The 22,496-nt window shown below is 44.6% G+C and overlaps 1 protein-coding gene across 10 annotated transcripts in view; it reads right to left on the bottom strand.

Moving 5' to 3' along the window:
* ZRANB3 (zinc finger RANBP2-type containing 3) overlaps positions 1-22,496 on the bottom strand; it is an 894,936-nt gene that overhangs the window by 106,721 nt on the left and 765,719 nt on the right. For all 10 annotated transcript variants that reach the window (XM_063933768.1, XM_063933769.1, XM_063933776.1 and 7 more), the window contains one exon: positions 7-493. In XM_063933768.1, coding sequence (XP_063789838.1) covers positions 7-493 — 487 coding nt within the window. The remainder of the gene's footprint in view (positions 1-6; positions 494-22,496) is intronic.

The raw sequence follows: 22,496 nt of genomic DNA, 5'->3' as shown, positions 1-22,496 counted from the left end.
ACTTACTTTTTCTGTTCCTTGGACTCTCACAGATTTCGCAGTAAGGCAACAAAGAATTATTGCTGTAAGTACAAGCCGGGCAGTTCCAGCACTTCTCAGACAGTGGAGGCCTTGGAGGTGTAAGCAGGGTGCCTTCGGAGAAACCACGAGTATTTGGCGAGGAGGTTAAGGAAGAGGATTTGCCACTCCAAGACTTTCTTTTACTGCTGGTGCTTTTGGGGGAAGATTTAGGGGTCTGGGTGCCTGAAAGGCAAAATCGTTTGGCTTGTTGTTCAAAGTCATCATCTGGAAAAAGTGCATCAACATCTACAACGTCACTGCTGTCCACTGATACTTTGGTTTCTGTAGCGAACACCTCCTGTGCAGAGTCATCTTCCTGTCCCCCGCTTAGATACGCAGGCTCTGGTTCTCCATCCATTCTTTTGCGCTTTTTCTCTGCATCAGGTTTGGCTAAGAAGAAGGACCGGATGTCATGCTGCTTGTCCTTCTCAAACTAGGGGAGAAAAAGATTAACAAATTTATACAGTCCAGCAGTTATTATACATTATGAAAAGTTCAGATGTGTGTACTGCTTTGTACAATGCATTGGTTTTTTTTTTTTTAAATCAATTACTGCTTATTTTTATTATTTTCATTTTTTTTTTACAGTTGCCTTGCTTATCAATGTTTTACTAATATTATTATTATTATTATTATTATTATTAAAATGTATTTGTAGACATTTACTATGTATTAGGAACAGTATATTTTTGATCATTGATAGCAAGTAATATAGGGACGCAATGTTAAAATTGTGCAAAATGTCTAAGTCTAAAGACAGATTTTAAAGGGATATCGGCTTAAAGACATACTGGGGCATTCAATTAGCTCTTTTAGTGAAAAGGCATTGGCGAAAAATGCATCAAAATCGTCAAAAAAGGCCTGCATTTTTGCCGGCGCAAGTGCGAAAACAATTCACGTACTGTACATCGCACTAACAAACCTCCTAGGTATTGTCAAAGTCGAAAAATATTGTTATACATATCCATTGTACTAACCCCTCATGCACATGCACGCTGCTCGTGTACCCGGTCCCCCGTGCGTACACATACCCGCAAGTTGCGTAAGAGACGCTCTGGCGACTCGTGCGCATGATATGTGTATTTACGGCGGAGTTTGTGAGCGTGTAGCGTGCGACTCGAACGTAGCATATTTAACCCAAATAGTGCATTTTGTAGATATAGTTCCCTTAGATCATGTCAGCGAGTAATGTTAGTTTAAACAGTTCCTGGACAGAGAGATTAGTCTTTGCATGATAGGAAGGGTCAGATAAAGGTTGGTAGGTGATGTCTAGTATCCAGCTGTAGGGTATTTTAAGGGTAACATTCCGGTGTGTTAGGAAAAGATCGCTTGCTCCTGCGAATAGTTATGTACAGAAGTAGGTTATGAACATTAACTGTATTTGCTGTAAATTACACATGCGGCGGGAATCCAGAGGATACCTCCCACCAGAGCAGTTGGGAAAGGACATCGCCTACCTGTTCAAATCCACCTATGACCTTTGCTGTAATGTAGAGACACATCCCTGTGTCCAATGAACAATGAGATTACAGTGACCATTGTATTGTGAATGTATGTTGTGTATAAAAAGACCACTGTTGCCTGGCCGGACACAAGACTCTGAAGGCTTTCTCCCTGATAGCTGAGGACTGGTCCAGGACGCGCTTGCAAACGATTCCCCACGTATGTATATTCTCTGTAGCCATTATTCTCTATTATTCTGTTTAGATTTCTTTGTTAGCCTGTAGTGTATAACTTGTATCTGTTTACCCCTTTTCTCTGAATAATCCGCTGCGGTGTTAAAGCCCAGTGGTTTACCACAAACCGGTGTTGTGTTTTCACTTTCCTGCAAAGGGCTTTCTTAGCGTCTCAATCGCTATAAGGTGTATAAACATTGTTAAGGTTTTAAGGTATCACATCGTTGCAGTACTAGGCTGCTAAGGTTTAAAGTATAAGCACACCCTTACACTGTTTCATTACTTAAGGTTTACTGTATATCACTCTGTGTGCGTCCGCGCCGCGTGTACGTTGTACCCACGGCACGGCGTCTGATATGCTAATAGCGTATCAGTACGGTGCTCAGTACGCTAACAGCGTGCTTAGTACGAAGCGTGAATCCGTGTGCGTACGTGCCGCTCGTGCGTCGCGCCCACGGCATAGCGTCGGATACGCTAAGTGCGTATCCATACGGTACTCAGTACGCACATAGCGTACTTAGTCCGTAGTGTGTGCAATAAGTCTAACGGCCATAGCGGCTCTACGGTAATAGTGTATAGCTTTATGTTTTAAGGTAATATTTGACATTATCAATTGGGGGCATCGTCCGGTCCTCCTCATATCCGCAGCCTAGCAGGACAAGGCAGACGTTATCTATCAGCAAAGGGCGGGAAGGTAGTATCCCCTGTTAGCCTTTTCTTGATCGGGGATCCACTGGTGCTGATTAGATAAGCGTCTGCTCCGCATGGTTTGTAGGGATGCTGGTGGGATCCGAAAGGTAAGAACGTAAAGCTATTATTGTTTTTTTTAAATCTGTTAAATTTCTGTTTGGTGCCAACTGCGCACGCAACACACGTAACACACGCACACACCTGTATTTTATTTGTGTATTCTGCATATCTACTCGCTTGTTGCCATTAGCATTGATTATTTGATACATTTTGACCCGTGCTGAGAAATTTGTTGCTATTTAGTTAAAAATATAGAGTAATATTTAAGGGAGTACATGTAAAACACACACGCAGCCTGGCCTAGTTATAAAGGTTTATACAGGAGATACTGTGTGGTGTTTGGTAAGCGATTATAGTTAAATATCGTTTACATTTATAGAAGTCTGGTATTTGCATTACTGCGGATGTGTACGGCCATTGTACACGTGTCTCGGACAGCGTGCGAGACTGCGTACGCAACGCAAAGGCCTACACACGTGGCGTATTTTATGCAACGTGCGTACAGATACGCCCACTTAATACAAATAGCGCGACAGCATTGTTTTAGTTTAGGCGAGACGGCAGCCACGCGATAATAGCACAAATTGATCAGTGTCCAATATTTAGTTTAAAATTTTTATTTTTTCTGTATTACCTCTGGGGAAAGCTATCAGTTAACAGGAAAGGATTTTTCTGATCAGAAAACTATAGAATGTTAGTGTGGGCTGAATAGGGTGTGAATATATTGAACCCCGCTTGGTGGTCTTGGTGAAGCACGGTCTAGGTGAAAACGTGGTGAGCACGGTCCAGGTGTACACGTGCAACGGAGTGTGATAGAGTTTTCGTGGTATTACGCTCCGGCTGTTTTGGAGCACAGTAGGGAGACTCCAGTGATCCTACCACTTAGAGATAGCAAGTGTCTATAAGTGGTACGATTGGACCGCACGGTTGTATGGGCAACAAGTGACGCAACGTGATACGAGGTTTTGCATATTTGTGCGTAAATCTTGTCATCATACGCGTTGTAGGAAGCACATGCAAGCGTGATTTGTGTAAAGTAAAGGTTTAGGGAATTTTCGCTGGTCTCTCAGGAAAATCTCTAGAGGTAGGGCCTGCAACGGCTACACGTGTCTGCTAAAGAAGGCGGATCCGTGGTACTCGGAGCAGAAGAAGTTCAGTGGAAGAGCTTTAAGGATTTCCACCGTAGACTACTGTGTTTGGTGCATTTTAGGAAGTTTTCCCGTGTTAAAAAGGTCCACAATGGAAGCCAAGTGCATAACACAGGGACGTTCAGCAGTCAGGGTTCAGACTGCAGATTTCAGACCCCGGGGGTCAGCTCGGTTAGTAATGTGGGGGAAGTATGGTCCCCACACTGAGACCTTTTGTGATTAATGGACACGAATGACTGTGGGGGATAAAGCACCATTTCCTGGGATAGGTAGTTTTGACTCAGAGGTATTGCATAATCTAAGGCTTAGGATCTGTCTGATAAAATCCCAAAAACAGAGGATCAGACACACAAACTGTTTACATTTATGGCAACGAGAGAGTGATATGCAGAGGGAACTAGCTTACAGAGCTGGTTCTAACCCTAGCAGGAAACTGATAGCAACCGCACCACCACCGTACATTACAGGAGAGATAATGGCTACAGAGAATGGAATACTGATATATGATAAGAGTGCACTTAATAAATGACGATAAGAGTAAACGTAATAAATGTATTGACGATAAGAGTAAAACTGATAAATGTATAAATTCTAACCCGTGCAAGTTGCACCCCATTTTAAACTCCCCTCAGGATTACAATCAAGAAAGTGAGCCCAGCACGATGTCGGCACTTTCTCTAGCAGCCACCATACAGGACACCCAGGTGGGCACGGCCCAATCGGTAAGAGCAGTAGTAAAACCCCCTAGCGGAGGGTCAGGTGAGGTCGTGTCCACAGGTAAGTACGGTATTGTACATTATGCACAGACAATTGCACCTCACATTGTAGAGTCAGCACAAGATGGTGAAATTGAACTAAATCCTGTCAGGGTGATCGCAGTCCCCAATGGGAGGACTGACGCTCAGGGAGTCACTCCCGTCAAGGACATTGCTATGCATTGTCCCTGGTCCCGGGCAGAATTGAGGACAATTATGTCTGAATTTCCTGATCCCAGAAAAGATCTAGTCGGATGCCAGAGGTTTATTAAAGAATTAGGTAATGCCAACGAAACCCACAAACAAAGATTGGCGAACAGTGCTACGAGTATGTCTACCCTCCAATATTGACCCTGCAAAATTTATTAATGATTGTAAATTAGACGCAGAAGTACCTCTCACTGAGGAGTACAATCAGGAGAACGTAAAACAGATCAATCTGCAGTTAGGAGTATATTTCCCTGTTGTCAAGTGGAATTACATTTTCTCCATTAGACAAAAAGAAGGTGAAACTGCTTCTGACTATTTCCATCGAGCACTGCAGGTGATGGCTAGATTTACTGGGATAAAAGACATTAAGGATAATGTGCATCATAGAGAGGTAGCTGTGTCCGTGTTAATGGACGGGTTAAAGGAAGCGTTGAGAACCAGGGTACAAACCACTCAACCTAACTGGAGAGGTACCTCGGTGGCTGCCTTAAGAGAGTCCGCTGTTAAGCACGATCGGAACATCAGTAAACACAGGGAGTCACAGGGGGATAAGCTGATGACAGTAAGTATAAAAGTCCTGACAACGAAGCCACATCAGCCTAAACCCCAGACCCCTGATGGTAAGTCGTATGTGGTAAAATGTTATAACTGCCAGAGGGAAGGACATTACGCACGGAACTGTAATTTTAGAGACCCACATAAGGTATATCGACCTCCTAGACCAGAACATGACACACTGTATGACGCACGAAATTGGAATCAGGGATCATATAGAAAAACTTTTGGGCCGCACCTTTAGTCTGCAGCCAGTGAAATTGATTGATAGCCTTGGAAGTGAACCTGAGGTTAGAGTGAATATAGTTGGTAGATCATACCTTGTAGATACAGGGGCGGCCAGGTAAACTCTGTGATTTATCTTTAAATGTTTCCTCTTCATCTCTGACGTTCACCGACAGAACTACAGCTCAAACGTCACATGTCTACTCGGTCTTTTCAGAGGTCTGCCCAACCCCAGTATATCTCACCAGCATCATTGTGCATGGCCATGCACAGAGGGTGGAGAGTGGAAATACTGGTGGGGGAAGACTGTGCAGAGATACTGATGGACATGGTGGTGTGACAGCCTGATGGTGAACGGAAATCTGACAATTTTTTCTTTTTATTATTCTCTCTTTTTGTTTTTTCATGTTCTACGGATTGTATGTCACACAACAGTTAAACAAATGGTAATGCAAGATTTATGCTCCCTACAGAAAAGTCGCTGACTCGGAAAGAATATCGTATCACTGGAGTGTCCGTTTCGGGAAGACTGAGAGGCAGCACTGTTGAGACGGCACCTGAGCACAGAGAACTACAAGACCAGAGGCGGTTGTCGCACCAGTTTCTTTCCCTTCTATTATTTTCTTTACCTCCCATTACCACTCTTTCTTTCTCCTCCTGCAAGATGGACTTACCCCAAGAGACTGCGTTCCGGGTTTTCCTGTTGACCCTGTTGTTGACCAGAACAGTCTATTTCGGTGAGAGTACCAGAGAGGTCGAGAAAGGATCTGGAATAGGTTCTGATGACAAGGACGGATTAGTAGAATTCCAAGAGCAACACAGTCACCGAGCAAAGGCGAGTATCAGAAAACGATCTAGTAGTCATGACACTAGGAGACATTGTGAAGGATTGTTAGCTGAGGAGAATTGTATCTGTAGAAATTGTGAAAACATAGTTGAGGACGGGTGCATCCAGAGATGTCAGTCCAGCCTTAATATCAACATGGACCGTCATCCATTGAGTAATTATCACTCATTAGTGGGTAAGGTTTTAAACCAAACGGAATGCTGGGTGTGCTCACAAGTACCTCAAGGTCAGAGCAAGTCAGGATTAGTACCGTACCCTTTAAAACTAGATGAGGTACTTGAATTAAGGGGTGGGAGACCGGTGGACAAGAAATTTAATATTTCTAGGCCTCCTAGTCTGAAGCTCCACCAATATCATGTGGATAGGTCCTTAATATGTTTCAACATTTCCAATCCCCGAAAGCCGGGAAATTGGGAAGTGACATGGAATAACCAAACCATGGCATTTTCACACAGAGCCGATAGAATGCCCGTAGACCCAGAACTTATACGCCAAATAGACGACGGTGGGAGATATTTTCGGTACAGGTATACTCTAGGAAGTAGGACCATGCGGGTTGGAGAAGTATCACCAGGATACTGTGCGCATATCATACAGCCTGATACGTGTACTGAACAAATGAGAGAGTTAGGGATAGGATTTTTCACCTGGAAGGTTTGCAATATGGTTATGTCATATTCTGTCCCATATGTTCTCCCCGATGATGCATATTTCATATGCGGGAGGAAGGCGTATAAGTGGCTTGCCCCAAATTCTGAGGGATTGTGTTACATTGGAAGAGTGTTGCCAGAAGTAATGACCATTACCCATAATAAGATGAAAGACGTTCACCGCAATGCTCAAGCTCCTTACACTCACACTCATTACGAACACATTGTTAAGAGACACCTTATAGATAGGACAGAGCACGCAGCCTCTGATTTGATCCACGAATCCACCGGGATTCAATTCCTACTCGCGCTAGATATCACCCGTACCGCCAGAGGAATTATACATTTTAGGTATATTCATGCACTAGCGAACCTGATAGACAATATCACCGAGATGTATGATGACACCTTCAGGTATACTGGGAGGGAATTGCAAGCTTACAAAACGGAACTGATCCAGCACAGGATGGTTCTCAATTACATCACAGCGGTGACAGGCGGGTATTGTGTCACCCTAGCAAATCAGTATGGTGTGAAGTGCTGCACGTACACTACAAACAACACTGATGACCCCACCGAGGTCATAGATCAAAAGATGGACGATATCTTGCAGTTGAAATGGGAGTTCCGAAGGAGACACAACCTTACCCTTGCTGCTGTGAGTAATGAACTTGACCGGCTGGGTTTCATGGTTGAACCCACGCAATTGGTTCTCAGGTTTAGGAGAATGGGCTCAAAATGTTATCGTGAATGTAGGAAAGTTTCTCTTTTGTATCCTGGGAGTTGTCATAATGATTGGTTTGATATTTAGATGTGTTCGGATTTTAATGCGGTGCAAGCGCAGTACCAAAGTGATGAGTTTGAGGAGCGAGGGCATTGTTACAACAACTGGTTTAATTTATGACCCATCAATTGAGACAATGTTGTGATAAGACGTGATTCCACGGTCCGTTTCTTTCACCCGTTTCTCCTTTGTTTTTCTCCCAAGCGAAAAGACATCCATTCGGAAGAAGACTAAAGACTTTGATGGAGAAGACTACAGACATTTGATGGACATTTCTACCGACTTTGAGAGACACTTAGAGACTTTAAAGACTTTTTATGGACACTTGAAAGACTTTGATTATCACCCACAGCAAAGATACACCTATCCGGACAAGACTTCAACAGACACCCAAGGACAATTGCACACATTATCATATGAATGTATTTGTGACATGTTTCTTATCTTCATTTCTACAATCTTCAGGTAGTGACACACATAGTCGACAAGTGATATAGATACATATACTAGCACTCACATGTTTTTCCCCCCTCCATGTATCATCAACTAAATGTGCACCCCATTTGTTGGAACAAGAAGCCGAAAAGAGCTCGGTAGTGTTTGTTGGCCCACTTACAGACCCTTAATACGGGATAAGAAGGATTTAATGTATACTTCGCAATACCTCGAAGCTTATCTAGAACATGTACGGCACGATGATACATGCCCCCCAGACATGAAGTTCATACATACATGCTTTTACTATCTCACTAGGCCATACATTTCCCGCCTACTCCTCTCCTCCCTCCACCCAATCATATATAGGTATTTCATATGTATTGTATATTTTTCTGCTTAAATGTTTAGATTGTGGCAGTTATTGTTGACTGCCAAAGGGTCGTCTGTCAAAGTCGAAAATATTGTTATACATATCCATTGTACTAACCCCTCATGCACATGCTCGCTGCTCGTGCACCCGGTCCCCCGTGCGTACACATACCCACAAGTTGCGTAAGAGACGCTCTGGCGACTCGTGCGCATGATATGTGTATTTACGGCGGAGTTTGTGAGCGTGTAGCGTGCGACTCGAACGTAGCATATTTAACCCAAATAGTGCATTTTGTAGATATAGTTCCCTTAGATCATGTCAGCGAGTAATGTTAGTTTAAACAGTTCCTGGACAGAGAGATTCGTCTTTGCATGATAGGAAGGGTCAGATAAAGGTTGGTAGGTGATGTCTAGCTGTAGGGTATTTTAAAGGTAACATTCCGGTGTTAGTTAGGAAAAGATCGCTTGCTCCTGCGTATAGTTATGTACAGAAGTAGGTTATGAACATTAACTGTATTTGCTGTAAATTACACATGCGGCGGGAATCCAGAGGATACCTCCCACCAGAGCAGTTGGGAAAGGACATCGCCTACCTGTTCAAATCCACCTATGACCTTTGCTGTAATGTAGAGACACATCCCTGTGTCCAATGAACAATGAGATTACAGTGACCATTGTATTGTGAATGTATGTTGTGTATAAAAAGACCACTGTTGCCTGGCCGGACACAAGACTCTGAAGGCTTTCTCCCTGATAGCTGAGGACTGGTCCAGGACGCGCTTGCAAACGATTCCCCACGTATGTATATTCTCTGTAGCCATTATTCTCTATTATTCTGTTTAGATTTCTTTGTTAGCCTGTAGTGTATAACTTGTATCTGTTTACCTTACCCCTTTTCTCTGAATAATCCGCTGCGGTGTTAGAGCCCAGTGGTTTACCACAAACCGGTGTTGTGTTTTCACTTTCCTGCAAAGGGCTTTCTTAGCGTCTCAATCGCTATAAGGTGTATAAACATTGTTAAGGTTTTAAGGTATCACATCGTTGCAGTACTAGGCTGCTAAGGTTTAAAGTATAAGCACACCCTTACACTGTTTCATTACTTAAGGTCTACTGTATATCACTCTGTGTGCGTCCGCGCCGCGTGTACGTTGTACCCACGGCACGGCGTCTGATACGCTAATAGCGTATCAGTACGGTACTCAGTACGCTAACAGCGTGCTTAGTACGAAGCATGAATCCGTGTGCGTACGTGCCGCTCGTGCGTCGCGCCCACGGCATAGCGTCGGATACGCTAAGTGCGTATCCATACGGTACTCAGTACGCAAATAGCGTACTTAGTCCGTAGTGTGTGCAATAAGTCTAACGGCCATAGCGGCTCCACAGTAATAGTGTATAGCTTTATGTTTTAAGGTAATATTTGACATTATCAGTATACAGAATACTGAAGATTTAGATACACAATTACACGGGTGTGGTGTGAAAGGTCGACAGTGTCTAGGTCGTTACAGTAACTAGGTCGACAGTGTTTCTAGGTCGACCAGTCGACATAAGGTTTTTTTGGTGTCGTTTTCTCCGTACAGTAATCGGGAACCCTAATTAGTGCACCGTGTCTGCTCGCCATGCTTCAGGCAAGGTGCCTCGCTCCGCTAACACTGCGCTCGGCACAGGTTACTATTCCCAATCGTAGTCCACGTGGATTGTTAAGTATGAAAAAGTAAAAAAAAAAGAAAAAAAAGTGAAAAACAAATGTCGACCTTTTGACCTAGAACATGTCACCCTAGAGACCCTGTCGACCTAGTTACTGTCGACTTAGAGACCGGATACCCAATTACACTCTCCCCTACTGAACCATGTAAAAATACATGGTTCAGTAGGGAAGATCGTAATTGGGTACCATTGGATGTCAAGGTGTACAAGCCACCACTCACAATTACCAAACCTGCTACAAGTACAATGTTGCACTAACAGCATTCCTAACCTTAATCACTTAACATGTTGATCACAAAAGTATGGATAGTAGTCATAAGCATTCTTAGATTAATAAAACCGTATGATAACCTAACTTAATTTCTTAGGACAGCGTGCACTATAATATTGCAATTAACAAATGCAAAATAAAGAGAAAATACAATTTATTCATTATACACACAGGCTCCGTGTCACAAGAGACACATTTATGAAGTTGCTAGAATGCACTGTACTACACGCATTGCTATGTTCTGCCTTACCCAGTTATAATTAATAAGGGAAATGGGACTGCTACCTCTAGTGTTCTAGATTATAGTAGGGATACACTGCCTAGCGGTCAGTGTCATTCTATCTCAGATCTGACTGCAAAGTGCAAACAGAAGGTTACATAGTCCACGGTTAAGGGGAAAAAAACACAAAAAAACATTATTGTTTAAACCGTTTTTTTGTTTTTGTTTAAACCATTTTTTATTGCATGAATGTTTTAATGACAAAAAAAAAAAGATTTTAAACCTACCGGTAAATCTTTTTCTCGTAGTCCGTAGAGGATGCTGGGGACTCCGTAAGGACCATGTGATAGACGGGCTCTGCAGGAGACATGGGCACTTTAAGAAAGACTTTAGATCTGGTGTGCACTGGCTCCTCCCTCTATGCCCCTCCTCCAGACCTCAGTTAGAGAAACTGTGCCCAGAGGAGACGGACAGTACGAGGAAAGGATTTTTGTTAATCCAAGGGCAAGATTCATACTAGCCACACCAATCACACCGTATAACATGTGATATACTATCCAGTTAACAGTATGAAACCAACATAGCATCAGTCCAAGACCGATGAAAACTATAACATAACCCTTATGTAAGCAAAACTATATACAAGTCTTGCAGAAGTAGTCCGCACTTAGGACGGGCGCCCAGCATCCTCTATGGACTACGAGAAAAAGATTTACCGGTAGGTATAAAATCTTATTTTCTCTTACGTCCTAGAGGATGCTGCGGACTCCGTAAGGACCATGGGGATTATACCAAAGCTCCCAAACGGGCAGGAGAGTGCGGATGACTCTGCAGCACCAATTGAGCAAACAGGAGGTCCTCCTCAGCCAGGGTATCAAACTTATAGAACTTTGCAAAGGAGTTTGAACCCGACCAAGTAGTAGCTCGGCACAGCTGTAGCGCCGAGACCCCTCTGGCAGCCGCCCAAGAAGAGCCCACCTTCCTAGTGGAATGGGCCTTGACCGATTTAGGTAACGGCAATCCCGCCGTAGAATGCGCCTGCTGAATCGTGTTACAGATCCAGCGAGCAATAGTCTACTTTGAAGCAGGGGCACCAATCTTGTTGGTTGCATACATGACAAACAGTGCTTCTGTTTTTCTGACTGTAGCCGATCTGGCCACGTTAATTTTCAAAGCCCTGACCACATCAAGGGACTCGGGATCCTCCAAGTCACGCGTAGCCACAGGCACCACAATAGTTCATATAAAAGGATGAAACCACTTTTGGCAGGAATTGAGGACGGGTCCGGAATTCCGCTCTATCCATATGGAAAACCAGATAGGGGCTTTTATGTGATAAAGCTGCTAATTCCAACACTCGCCTAGCCGAAGTCAAGGCTAATAACATGACCACCTTCCAAGTGAGATTTTTCAACTCCACCGTTTTAAGTGGTTCAAACCAGTGTGACTTAATGAAACTTAACACCACGTTAAGGTCCCAAGGCATCACCGGAGGTACAAAAGGAGGCTGAATATGCAGTACTCCCTTCAAAAAAGTTTGTACTTCAGGGAGAGAGGCCAATTCCTTTTGAAAGAAAATGGATTAGGCCGAAATCTGAACCTTAATAGATCCTAATTTTAGGCCGAAATTCACTCCAGTTTGCAGGAAGTGAAGGAAACGGCCCAGATGCAATTCTTCCGTAGGAGCATTCCTGGCCTCACACCAAGAAACATATTTTCGCCATATACGGTGATAATGTTTAGATGTCATGTCCTTCCTAGCCTTTATTAGCGTAGGAATGACCTCATCCGGAATACCCTTATCCGCTAGGATCCGGCGTTCAACCGCCATGCCGTCCAATGCAGCCGCGGTAAGTCTTGGAATAAACATGGCCCCTGTTACAACCGGTCCTGTCTTAGAGGAAGAGGCCACGGATCTTCTGTGAGCATTTCCTGCAGATCCGGATACCAGGTCCTCCGTGGCCAATCTGGAACAATGAGGATTGTTCTCATTCCTCTCCCTCCTACCATTCTCAACACCTAGGGTATGAGAGGAAGAGGGGGAAATACATAGACCGACTGGAACACCACGGTGTCACTAGGGCATCTACAGCTACTGCCTGAGGGTCTCTTGACCTGGTGCAATACCTCTGTAGCTTCTTGTTGAGGCGGGACGCCATCATGTCTATCTGTGGCAGTTCCCACTGACTTGCAATCTGTGCGAAGGCTTCCTAAAGAAGCCCTCTCTTGGATGCAGGTCGTGTTTGCTGAGGAAGTCTGCTTCTCAGTTGTCCACTCCCGGAATGAACTGCTGAAAATGCGCTTACATGATTTTCCGCCCAGCAGAGAATCCTGGTGGCTTCTGCCATTTCCACTCTACTCTTTGTGCCGCCTTGGCGGTTTACATGAGCCACTGCGGTGATGTTGTCGGATCAGAACCGGTAGGTCGCGAAGCAATATTTCCGCTTGCTGAAGGGCGTTGTATATAGCCCTCAGCTCCAGGATGTTGATTTGAATACAAGTTTTTTGACTTGACCCAAAGACCGTTTCTTCCCTGTGTAACTGCTCCCCCACCTCGGAGGCTCGCGTCCGTGGCTACCAGAATCCAGTCCTGGATGGCGAACCTGCGACCCTGCAGAAGGTGAGCACTCTGCAGCCACCATAGGAGAGACACCCTGGCCCTAGGGGACAGGGTGAATAACTGATGCATCTGTAGATGTGATCCGGACCACTTGTTCCGTAGATCCCATTGGAAAGTCCTCGCATGGAACCTGCCGAAGGGAATGGCCCCGTAAGATGCCACCATCTTTCCCAGGACCTGAGTGCAGTGATGCACTGACACCTGTTTTGGCTTTAATAGGTTTTTTACCAGAGTCATTAGTTCCTGGGCCTTCTCTATCGGAAGATAAACCCATTTTTGGTCCGTATTCAGAATCATACCCAAGAAGGGTAGACGAGTCATAGGAACCAACTGTGACTTCGGGATATTGAAAATCTAGCCGAGTTGCTATGACACCTTCAGCGAAAGTGACACGCTGTTCAACAACTGCTCTTTTGATCTCGCCCTTATTAGGAGATCGTCCAAGTATGGGATAATTGTGACTCCTTGCTTGCGTAGGAGCACCATCATTTCCGCCAATTAGCCTGAAATTGGTAATGACAATACTGTACCGTAATTCTCAGGTACGCCTGATGGGGTGGATAAATGGGAACATGAAGGTATGCAGGCTTTATGTCTAGATACACCATAAAATCCCCCCCTTCCAGGCTGGCGATGATCGCTCTGAGCGATTCCACCTTGAATTTGAACCTTTTCAAGTATAGGTTCAGAGATTTTAATTTTAAAATAGGTCTGACCGAACCGTCCGGTTTCGGGACTACAGCCCAGGTTGAGTAATATCCCCTTCCTTGTTGAAGGAGGGGAACCTTGAGCACCACCTGTTGGAGATACAATGTGTGAATTGTATTTAATATTATCTCCCTTTCTGGGGGAGAAGCCGGTAGGGCCGATAAGGAAAACCGGCGAGGAGGCACCTCTTCGAATTCCAGCTTGTAACCCTGAGAAACAATTTCTATTGCCCAGGGATCCACCTGTGAGTGAACTCAGATGTGGCAGAAGAGTCGAAGACGTGCTCCCACTGGGGTGGACTCCCTTAGCGGAGCCCCAGCGTCATGCGGTGGATTTAGTAGAGGCCGGGGAGGACTTCTGTTCCTGGGAACTAGCTGTGCCCTGCGCCCTTACCTCTGGTAAGAAAGGACGCTCCTCGTACTTTCTTGTTTTTCTGCGACCGAAAGGACTGCATTTGATAATGTCGTGCATTCTTAGGCTGTGAGGGAATATAAGGCAAAAGATCAGATTTACCAGCTATAGCTGTGGAGACCAGGTCCGAGAGCCCTTCTCCACACAATTCCTCACCCTTGTAAGGTAAAACCTCCATATGCCTCTTTTAGTCGGCATCACCTGTCCATTGCATGTTCCACAGGACACGTCTAACAGAAATCGACATAGCGTTGACTCTAGAACCCAGTAGACCAATGTCTCTTTGAGCATGTCTTATATATAAGACAGCATCTTTTATATATCCTAGGGTCAATAACATGGTATCCTTATCTAGGAATTCAATCTCCGCTAAGGTATCTGTCCACGCTGCTACAGCACTATAAACCCCTGCCGACACAATCGCCGGTCTGAGTAGTGTACCAGAATGTGTGTAAATGGACTTCAAAGTACTTTTCTGCATGCTATCTGCAGGATCCCTGAGGGTAGCTGTATCTTGGTATGTCAGCGCTACCTTTTGGGTAAACGTGTCAACGCCTTGTCCACCCTAGGGGAGGATTCCCATCGTATCCTGGCCCTAGCAGGGAAAGGATACGCCATGAGAATTCTTTTGGGAAACTGCAGTTTCTTGTCTGGAGATTCCCGCTCTTTTTCACACAATTCATTTGGTTCATGAGAGGGGGGAAATGTTATCTCAGCTTTCTTCACCTTAAACATGTGTACCCTCGTGTCAGGGACAGATGGGTCATCAGTGATATGCAAAACATCTTTTATTACAATAATCATATATTGAATACTTTTCTACCAGTTTTGGCTGTAACTTTGCATCATCGTAGTCGACACTGGAGTCAGACTCCGTGTCGGTATCAGTGTCTATTATTTTGTATAGTGGGTGTTTTGAGACTCTGAAGGTCCCTGCGACATAGGGACAGACAAGGGTAGATTCCCTGTCTGTTCTCTCATCTTTTGTGCAATAAATTTACCTCAGCACTTAATTCCACATATCCAGTCAGGTGTCGGCGTTGTCGACGGAGACACCACACACACATTTGCTCCATCTCCTCCTTAGAAGAGCTTTTTACCTCAGACATATCGACACACACGTACCGACACACCACACACTTAGGGAATCCTCTTATCTGAAGACAGTTCCCCCACAAGGCCCTTTGGAGAGACAGAGAGAGAGTATGCCAGCACACACCCAGCGCTAATACCCCAGGAAAAACACACAATGTGTTTACCCAGTAGCGCTGTAATACTATTATTTGCTGCCAATTATGTGTCCCCCCCTCTTCTCTGAAACCCCCTTTCACCGTGGATAAGCAGGGGAGAGTCCGGGGAACTTCCTCTCAGCTGTGCTGTGGAGAAAATGGCGCTGGTGAGTGCTGAGGGAGAAGCCCCGCCCCCTCGGCGGCGGGCTTCGGTCCCGCTTAAATATAATAAAAACTGTCGGGGGCTCTTTATATATACAGTGCCTAGCTGTATATATATATATCTCTCTTTTGCCAGAAATTAGGTTTATATTGCTGCCCAGGGCGCCCCCCCCTGCGCCCTGCACCCTTACAGTGACTGCCGTGTGTGAGGTGTGTGGGAGCAATGGCGCACAGCTGCACTGCTGTGCGTTACCTCAGTGAAGATCATGAAGTCTTCTGCCGCCTCTGAAGTCTTCTTTTCTTCTCATACTCACCTGGCTTCTATCTTCCGGCTCTGTGAGGAGGACGGCGGCGCGGCTCCGGGACGAACTCCAGGGTGAGACCTGTGTTCCGACTCCCTCTGGAGCTAATGGTGTCCAGTAGCCTAAGAAGCAGAGCCTTGAAACTCACAGAGTAGGTCTGCTTCTCTCCCCTCAGTCCCTCGATGCAGGGAGCCTGTTGCCAGCAGGCTCCCTGAAAATAAAAAACCTAACAAATATACTTTCTGTCAGAAAGCTCAGGAGAGCTCTCTGAAAAGCACCCAGTCTCCACTGGGCATAGTATCAAAATGAGGTCTGGAGGAGGGGCATAGAGGGAGGAGCCATTGCACACCAGATCTAAAGTCTTTCTTAAAGTGCCCATGTCTCCTGCGGAGCCCGTCTAACCCATGGTCCTTACGGAGTCCCCAGCATCCTCTAGGATGTAAGAGAAATGAATCCTGCTTATTATATTAATGCTGTGAAACACTGCTGTGTATTAAAAACCTTCTTTTAATGCTTTCTAACATTAACAACCCAAAGTTATTAGTCTTTGATATGAATGATTTTACATCTTTCAATAACATTTTTTTTACTGTTCATCATTCCTATTACATTTGAATATGCCCCAGCAACAACAAAGAGAAAGGAGGACTCTGGTGCTGGGGCATATTCAGATGTAATAGGAATGATGAGCAGTAAAATATTGGCCTCATTAAAAGATGTAAAATAAATGAATACATGTTTGACAAGCAGAGGCGCTCGCTGGGAGGGACAGGGATGGCCGGGCTTGGGGAAAATGGGGGCGTGTTGCCCCTCTTTTTCAGGATTGGTGAGTCCAAGGACTGTAATGCCGTTGTGCCCCCCCCCCCCCCCTTCTGCATTTGCAGTGCTAAGGATCGTAATGCAAAACTGCTGAGAGCAGCTTTGCAATTATGATTCAACCTGAATAAAGCCCAAGGTCTCACCAGGCTGTGCTGATTAATTTGATATGCCACATTTGTACAAATATTTATGTGCGACTGAGTCTCTGAACTACAGTACATATGAAGTGCTACAATGCAGCAGCCGTGGCTTTTTTCATGCCAAGTTCCGTTGTGCTTTATATACAGACTCAATCACACAAAATATACAAGTGCCATTAATCAACTTAATCAGCAGAGTCTCCTGATGCATCCTAGTTGCATTGTGTTGCGTCTAGGACGCATTTTGGCAAAAAAAGCCCAAAGTTAGTGGAGTTGCATGGACTTGTCAACTCACTCGCACAAGGCATCTCCTGCTACATGGCGTATTGAAGCTACTGTAGATGTATAACGACATATCTGTAGCACCCTAAACTGTAAATAAAGGTGACTGCAGAATCTATAATTGCCTCCTAGAGGTCAAGTTCTGGATGTCATCTGTTCACAGAAGAAAGGTCTTCAGAAGTACACAAATGGAGAACCCATCTGTACGGTCAATGTAAACTAATCTGGGGATATACTAGAGGATACACCCTAACCCTCGGGTTCTTTCTGCATCCAATAGTATCCTAATGTTTCAGGTGTTTGTACTTCAATAAGATGTTGCATTTATGACCAAGATGCCTTTTGTTGATCTGTTAATGAGTCTGTGTGTATCTGAAGGAATTTTTCCAGATCTGTCAGTACCCACAAAGCTGCCACTATATCCATTAACGTATTTTATATGTGCCACCTATTTACATATCTCTTTTCTGGTCAAAAGTTGATACATTTGAATGATGCTAGGTCTTCTGGGGTGATAATTAGAGACCAACTCCTTAACTTGCATCTACGTAGAGATGCTTCTCTAGAAGGAATTTAGATGGAATCTCAGGAGGCCTCAATGTAAGCGAAACGATGTTGGGAGAAAACGTAATTCAGTATTATAGATACACATGATGTTTAGGGTTTTGATTGGGACCGCTTTAGCTTGACTTCGATCAGTGATACATGGCTGCAAAATTTTTGAAGGTCAGTTGAGAAGCTCAGTACTCAACATGTCATTTAGCACAAACCCAAGCCCCAAACCACACAAAGAACTTCAACTGGTGCTTAAAGCAGTTTAGTTTGTATCAGTATGTTCTGATTTCACAATAGATAAAACCTATCTATTTACCAGGCAAAGTCATTTTATGGAAGAATTAATTTTTTCTTTTATTTATGTATCATTCAGCCCTAAATCCATTACTGGCAGCCCCTATTCTAGTGTTAATGGAATATATTTTCAAATAGGGAGACAAATTCATATGTCTTTTCAGAGGTTGTTTTTAATAAAATATAATTTTATTAAAAAAGTATGTTTTGAAAAGAAAAAGTATGTTTTGAAAAGAAAAAGTATGTTTTGAAAAGAAAAAGTATGTTTTGAGTGGAATTAAGATACAATGCAAAATCGTATTTACTTGCTGATGAGTAGCTACATTAACAACATAATTGACTGATTTAAGCAAGACGTAGCAGTAGAGAGGATGACCTGAGCTGGACAGTTACAGAGATGTGGAGATAGTAAATGAACAAATACAAATACAAAATTGTTTAGTTATAGATATAACAACCAATTAATAACTAATATGACAGATGAAGCATGACCATTCTCACCCACTTTAGACTCATTAACAGTTAGCCACACATACAGCAAGATGGGTGACTGCCCTCTAAAGCAGCAAAGGTCAGCCCCAGTTCTACTAGCGCCCTGTGTAAGAAATTTTGGAGGCCCCCCATCTACAGATATATCCAGGAAGAAAACAAACACAGTGGCTCTCATAGAATAAAAAAACAAAACACACGGACCCCACAGGAAAAAATACAAAAACATTGGCCCTCACAAGGAAATAAACACACACACACATTGTTCCTAATAGGAAACAAATAAAACACATTGGGGTAGATGTATTAAGCCTGGAGAAGTGAAAAAACAGTGATAAGTGAAAAGGTTATAACGCACCAGCCAATCATTACGGATTTGAAAAATTACCAGAGCTAATTGGCTGGTGCGTTATCACCTTCCACTTATCACTGCTTTATCACTTCTCCAGGCTTAATACATTTGCCCCAGTGTCCCCCATGGGAAAAAAACACACACACGTGCCCCACAGGAAAAAATAATAATCCGCAATGACCTCTGACAGGAAAAACAAACACATTGGCCCCTACAGGAAAATAAATAAAACAGTGCTCACAGGGAGAAAATACACACAAACATACACACACTGATCAGCCACAGGCCAAAAAGAACAGCAAAACACTGGCACTGACGGGAAAAAAACAGACTGACCTAACAGTAGCAAAGAGGAATAAGAGAGAGGAGCTCCCAGTTTCTCTTTTGCCCTCAGCCAAGGGAGCTCCAGCACCCGCTGGAGCGCGAGTGACTAAGGGGTCTATTTATTAACATTATTTTGACAAAAACAATGTAAAAAAGTGTGTTCTCACACCCTTTTCACATTATTTTAATATCACTTAAATGTATTAAAGGGCTTTTGGAGCAGTTTTCATAAAAAACTGCTCCAAACCCTTTAATTCACTTTTTTTTATGTAATCTAGGCAGAATTTACTTTAAAAAAAAAAAAAGGATGTAAACCCCCCCCCCCCCCCCCCCACCCACAATGAGCTATGTGATAATTACGCCAGCTTCAGCTTCTAGCCTACAGATAGATCATGTGGTCTATTCATAAAGAAAATGAAAAACGAATGGTTACTGATCACTAAACATCACATCGGTTTGATGCGATGTATATCTGGGATAAATAGCAATTCACGTATACTAATCTCACCGGCAAAGCGCTGCGGTGTCCAGGACTCCAGCGACGCTGTCCCATCCTGCAATGTCCAGAGTCAGCCGGGGTGTCTCTCTGCGCATGGGCCGTCTCTTAACCACTGTGCATGGGACAGCTCTTGACCAAGCTTTCCGCTCCTTCATGAATCGCACTCATGAAACTAAAGTATGGTGATGTGATTCAGGCACGGAGCGGGGGTGCTGCTAGAGAAGTCAGGGACTTCGACATGGTAACCCGCTCTGTGAATTGCGGTAAGCAGAGAAAAGCACTGTTTAACGCAAAACAGGGCTTTTCTCTGCTTGATGAATAAACCACCATATGTTGATAATGTTGACATATTGGTAGATGTGTGACTACTTCTGTGGTTTAGTCCTGCCCACACCCAAAAGGATAAAAAATAGGATTTTGGTTACCTACCGGTAAATCATTTTCTCGTAATCCATAGAGGATGCTGGGGTCCACATTAGTACCATGGGGTATAGACGGGTCCACCAGGAGCCACTGGCACTTTAAAAGTTTGAGAGTGTGGGCTGGCTCCTCCCTCTATGCCCCTCCTACCAGACTCAGTCTAGAAACTGTGCCCCATGAGACGGACATCTTCGAGAGAAGGATTTACCACAGATAGTGGCGAGATTCATTCCAGCTCACACATACAAGGCACATCAAGCTAACTTAGCTTGTAAACTCAGCAACCGCTGAAAACATTACTTACCAAGTAACAATGTAGTACTTTACTAAAACAAAGTTGTACTGTACCAGAAAAACCCAGCATCCTCTACGGATTACGAGAAAAGGATTTACCGGTTGGTAACCAAAATCCTATTTTCTCTTACGTCCTAGAGGATGCTGGGGTCCACATTAGTACCATGGCGATGTACCAAAGTTCCCAGAATGGGAGGGAGAGTGCGGAGACTTCTGCAGAACAGATTGACTGAACTTCAGATCATCAGAGGCCAAAGTATCGAACTTGTAGAACTTAGCAAACGTGTTCGACCCAGACCAAGTTGCAGCTCGGCAAAGTTGTAACGCCGATACAACCCGGGCAGCCGCCCAGGAAGAGCCCACCTGACGAGTAGAGTGGGCCTTGATAGACGTAGGACATGGCAAGCCTGCCGTAGAATACGCATGCTGTATAGTGAACCTGATCCAGCGAGATACACCCAATTTTCTCGGGATCATACAGGACAAACAGAGTCCGATTTTCTGTGACGAGCAGTCCTCTTCACATATATTTTCAGAGCCCTTACAACATCCAAGGACTTTGATGAAATTGAGGAGTCAAGTAGCCACTGGCACCACAATAGGTTGTTGATATGAAATGCCGACACAACCTTCAGAAGAAACTGCTGACGTGTCCTGAGCGCAGCTCTATCTTCATGGAAGATCAAGTATGGGCTTTTACAGGACAAAGCCCCCAACTCCGACACACGTCTAGCAGAAGCTAAAGCCAAGTGACAGCTTTCCACGTAAGAAACTTGACCTCAACATCCTGTAGAGGCTCAAACCAGTCCGACTGTAGGAACTGCAACACCACGTTAAGGTCCCAAGGCGCCGTAGGCAGTACAAAGGGAGGTTGGATGTGCAGAACTCCCTTCAAAAAGGTCTGAACCTCAGGGAGGGCAGCCAATTATTCTTGGAAGAAAATGGATAGGGCTGAAATCTGGACTCACACCAAGAAACATACTTTTTCCAAATACGATGGTAGTGTTTAGACGTTTCTCCTTTCCTAGCCTGTATCAGGGTAGGAATAACCTTGTTCGGAATGCCCTTCCGAGCTAGTATCAGACGTTCAACCTCCATGCCATAAAACGTAGCCGCAGTAAGTCTTGATAGGCGAACAGCCCCTGCTGCAGCAGGTCCTCCCGAAGAGGAAGAGGCTTCGGCTCTTCTTGCAGTAGATCCAGAAGATCTGCATACCAAGCCCTTCTTGGCCAGTCTGGAGCAATGAGGATCGCTTGAACCTTTGTACTCCTTATGAGTTTTAGGACTCTTGGGATGAGTGGAAGTGGAGGAACCACGTACACCGACTGGAACACCCACGGAGTGACTAGGGCGTCTACCGCCACTGCTTGCGGGTCCCTCGACCTGGAACAATACCGCTGAAGCTTCTTGTTGAGACAAAAGGCCATCATGTCGATCTGGGGTACGCCCCAAAGATTTGTCACCTCCGTGAACACCTCCGGATGGAGACCCCACTCCCCTGGATGGAGATCGTGTCTGCTGAGGAAGTCCGCTTCCCAGTTGTCTACTCCTGGAATGAAGATTACTGACAGCGCCAACGCGTGCTTTTCTGCCCAGAGGATGATTCTTGTTACCTCTGCCATTGCAGCTCTGCTCTTCGTTCCGCCCTTTTGGTTTATGTAAGCCACTGTTGTCCCATTGTCCGACTGCACTTGAATTGCCCGATTCCTCAGAAGATGGGCCGCTTGGAGAAGACCGTTGTAGACGGCTCTTAGTTCCAGAATGTTTATCGGCAGGCCGGCTTCCATACTTGACCACCTTCCTTGGAAGGTTTCCCCTTGAGTGACTGCGCCCCAGCACCGGAGACTTGCATCCGTGGTTAGAAGGATCCAGTCCTGAATCCCGAACCTGCGGCCTTCCAGAAGGTGAGGTAATTGCAGCCACCAGAGGAG

The sequence above is a fragment of the Pseudophryne corroboree genome, chromosome 7 (assembly GCF_028390025.1).
Source record: "Pseudophryne corroboree isolate aPseCor3 chromosome 7, aPseCor3.hap2, whole genome shotgun sequence".
Lineage (NCBI taxonomy): Eukaryota > Metazoa > Chordata > Amphibia > Anura > Myobatrachidae > Pseudophryne > Pseudophryne corroboree.
This window is presented reverse-complemented; position numbering and strand designations above follow the sequence as displayed.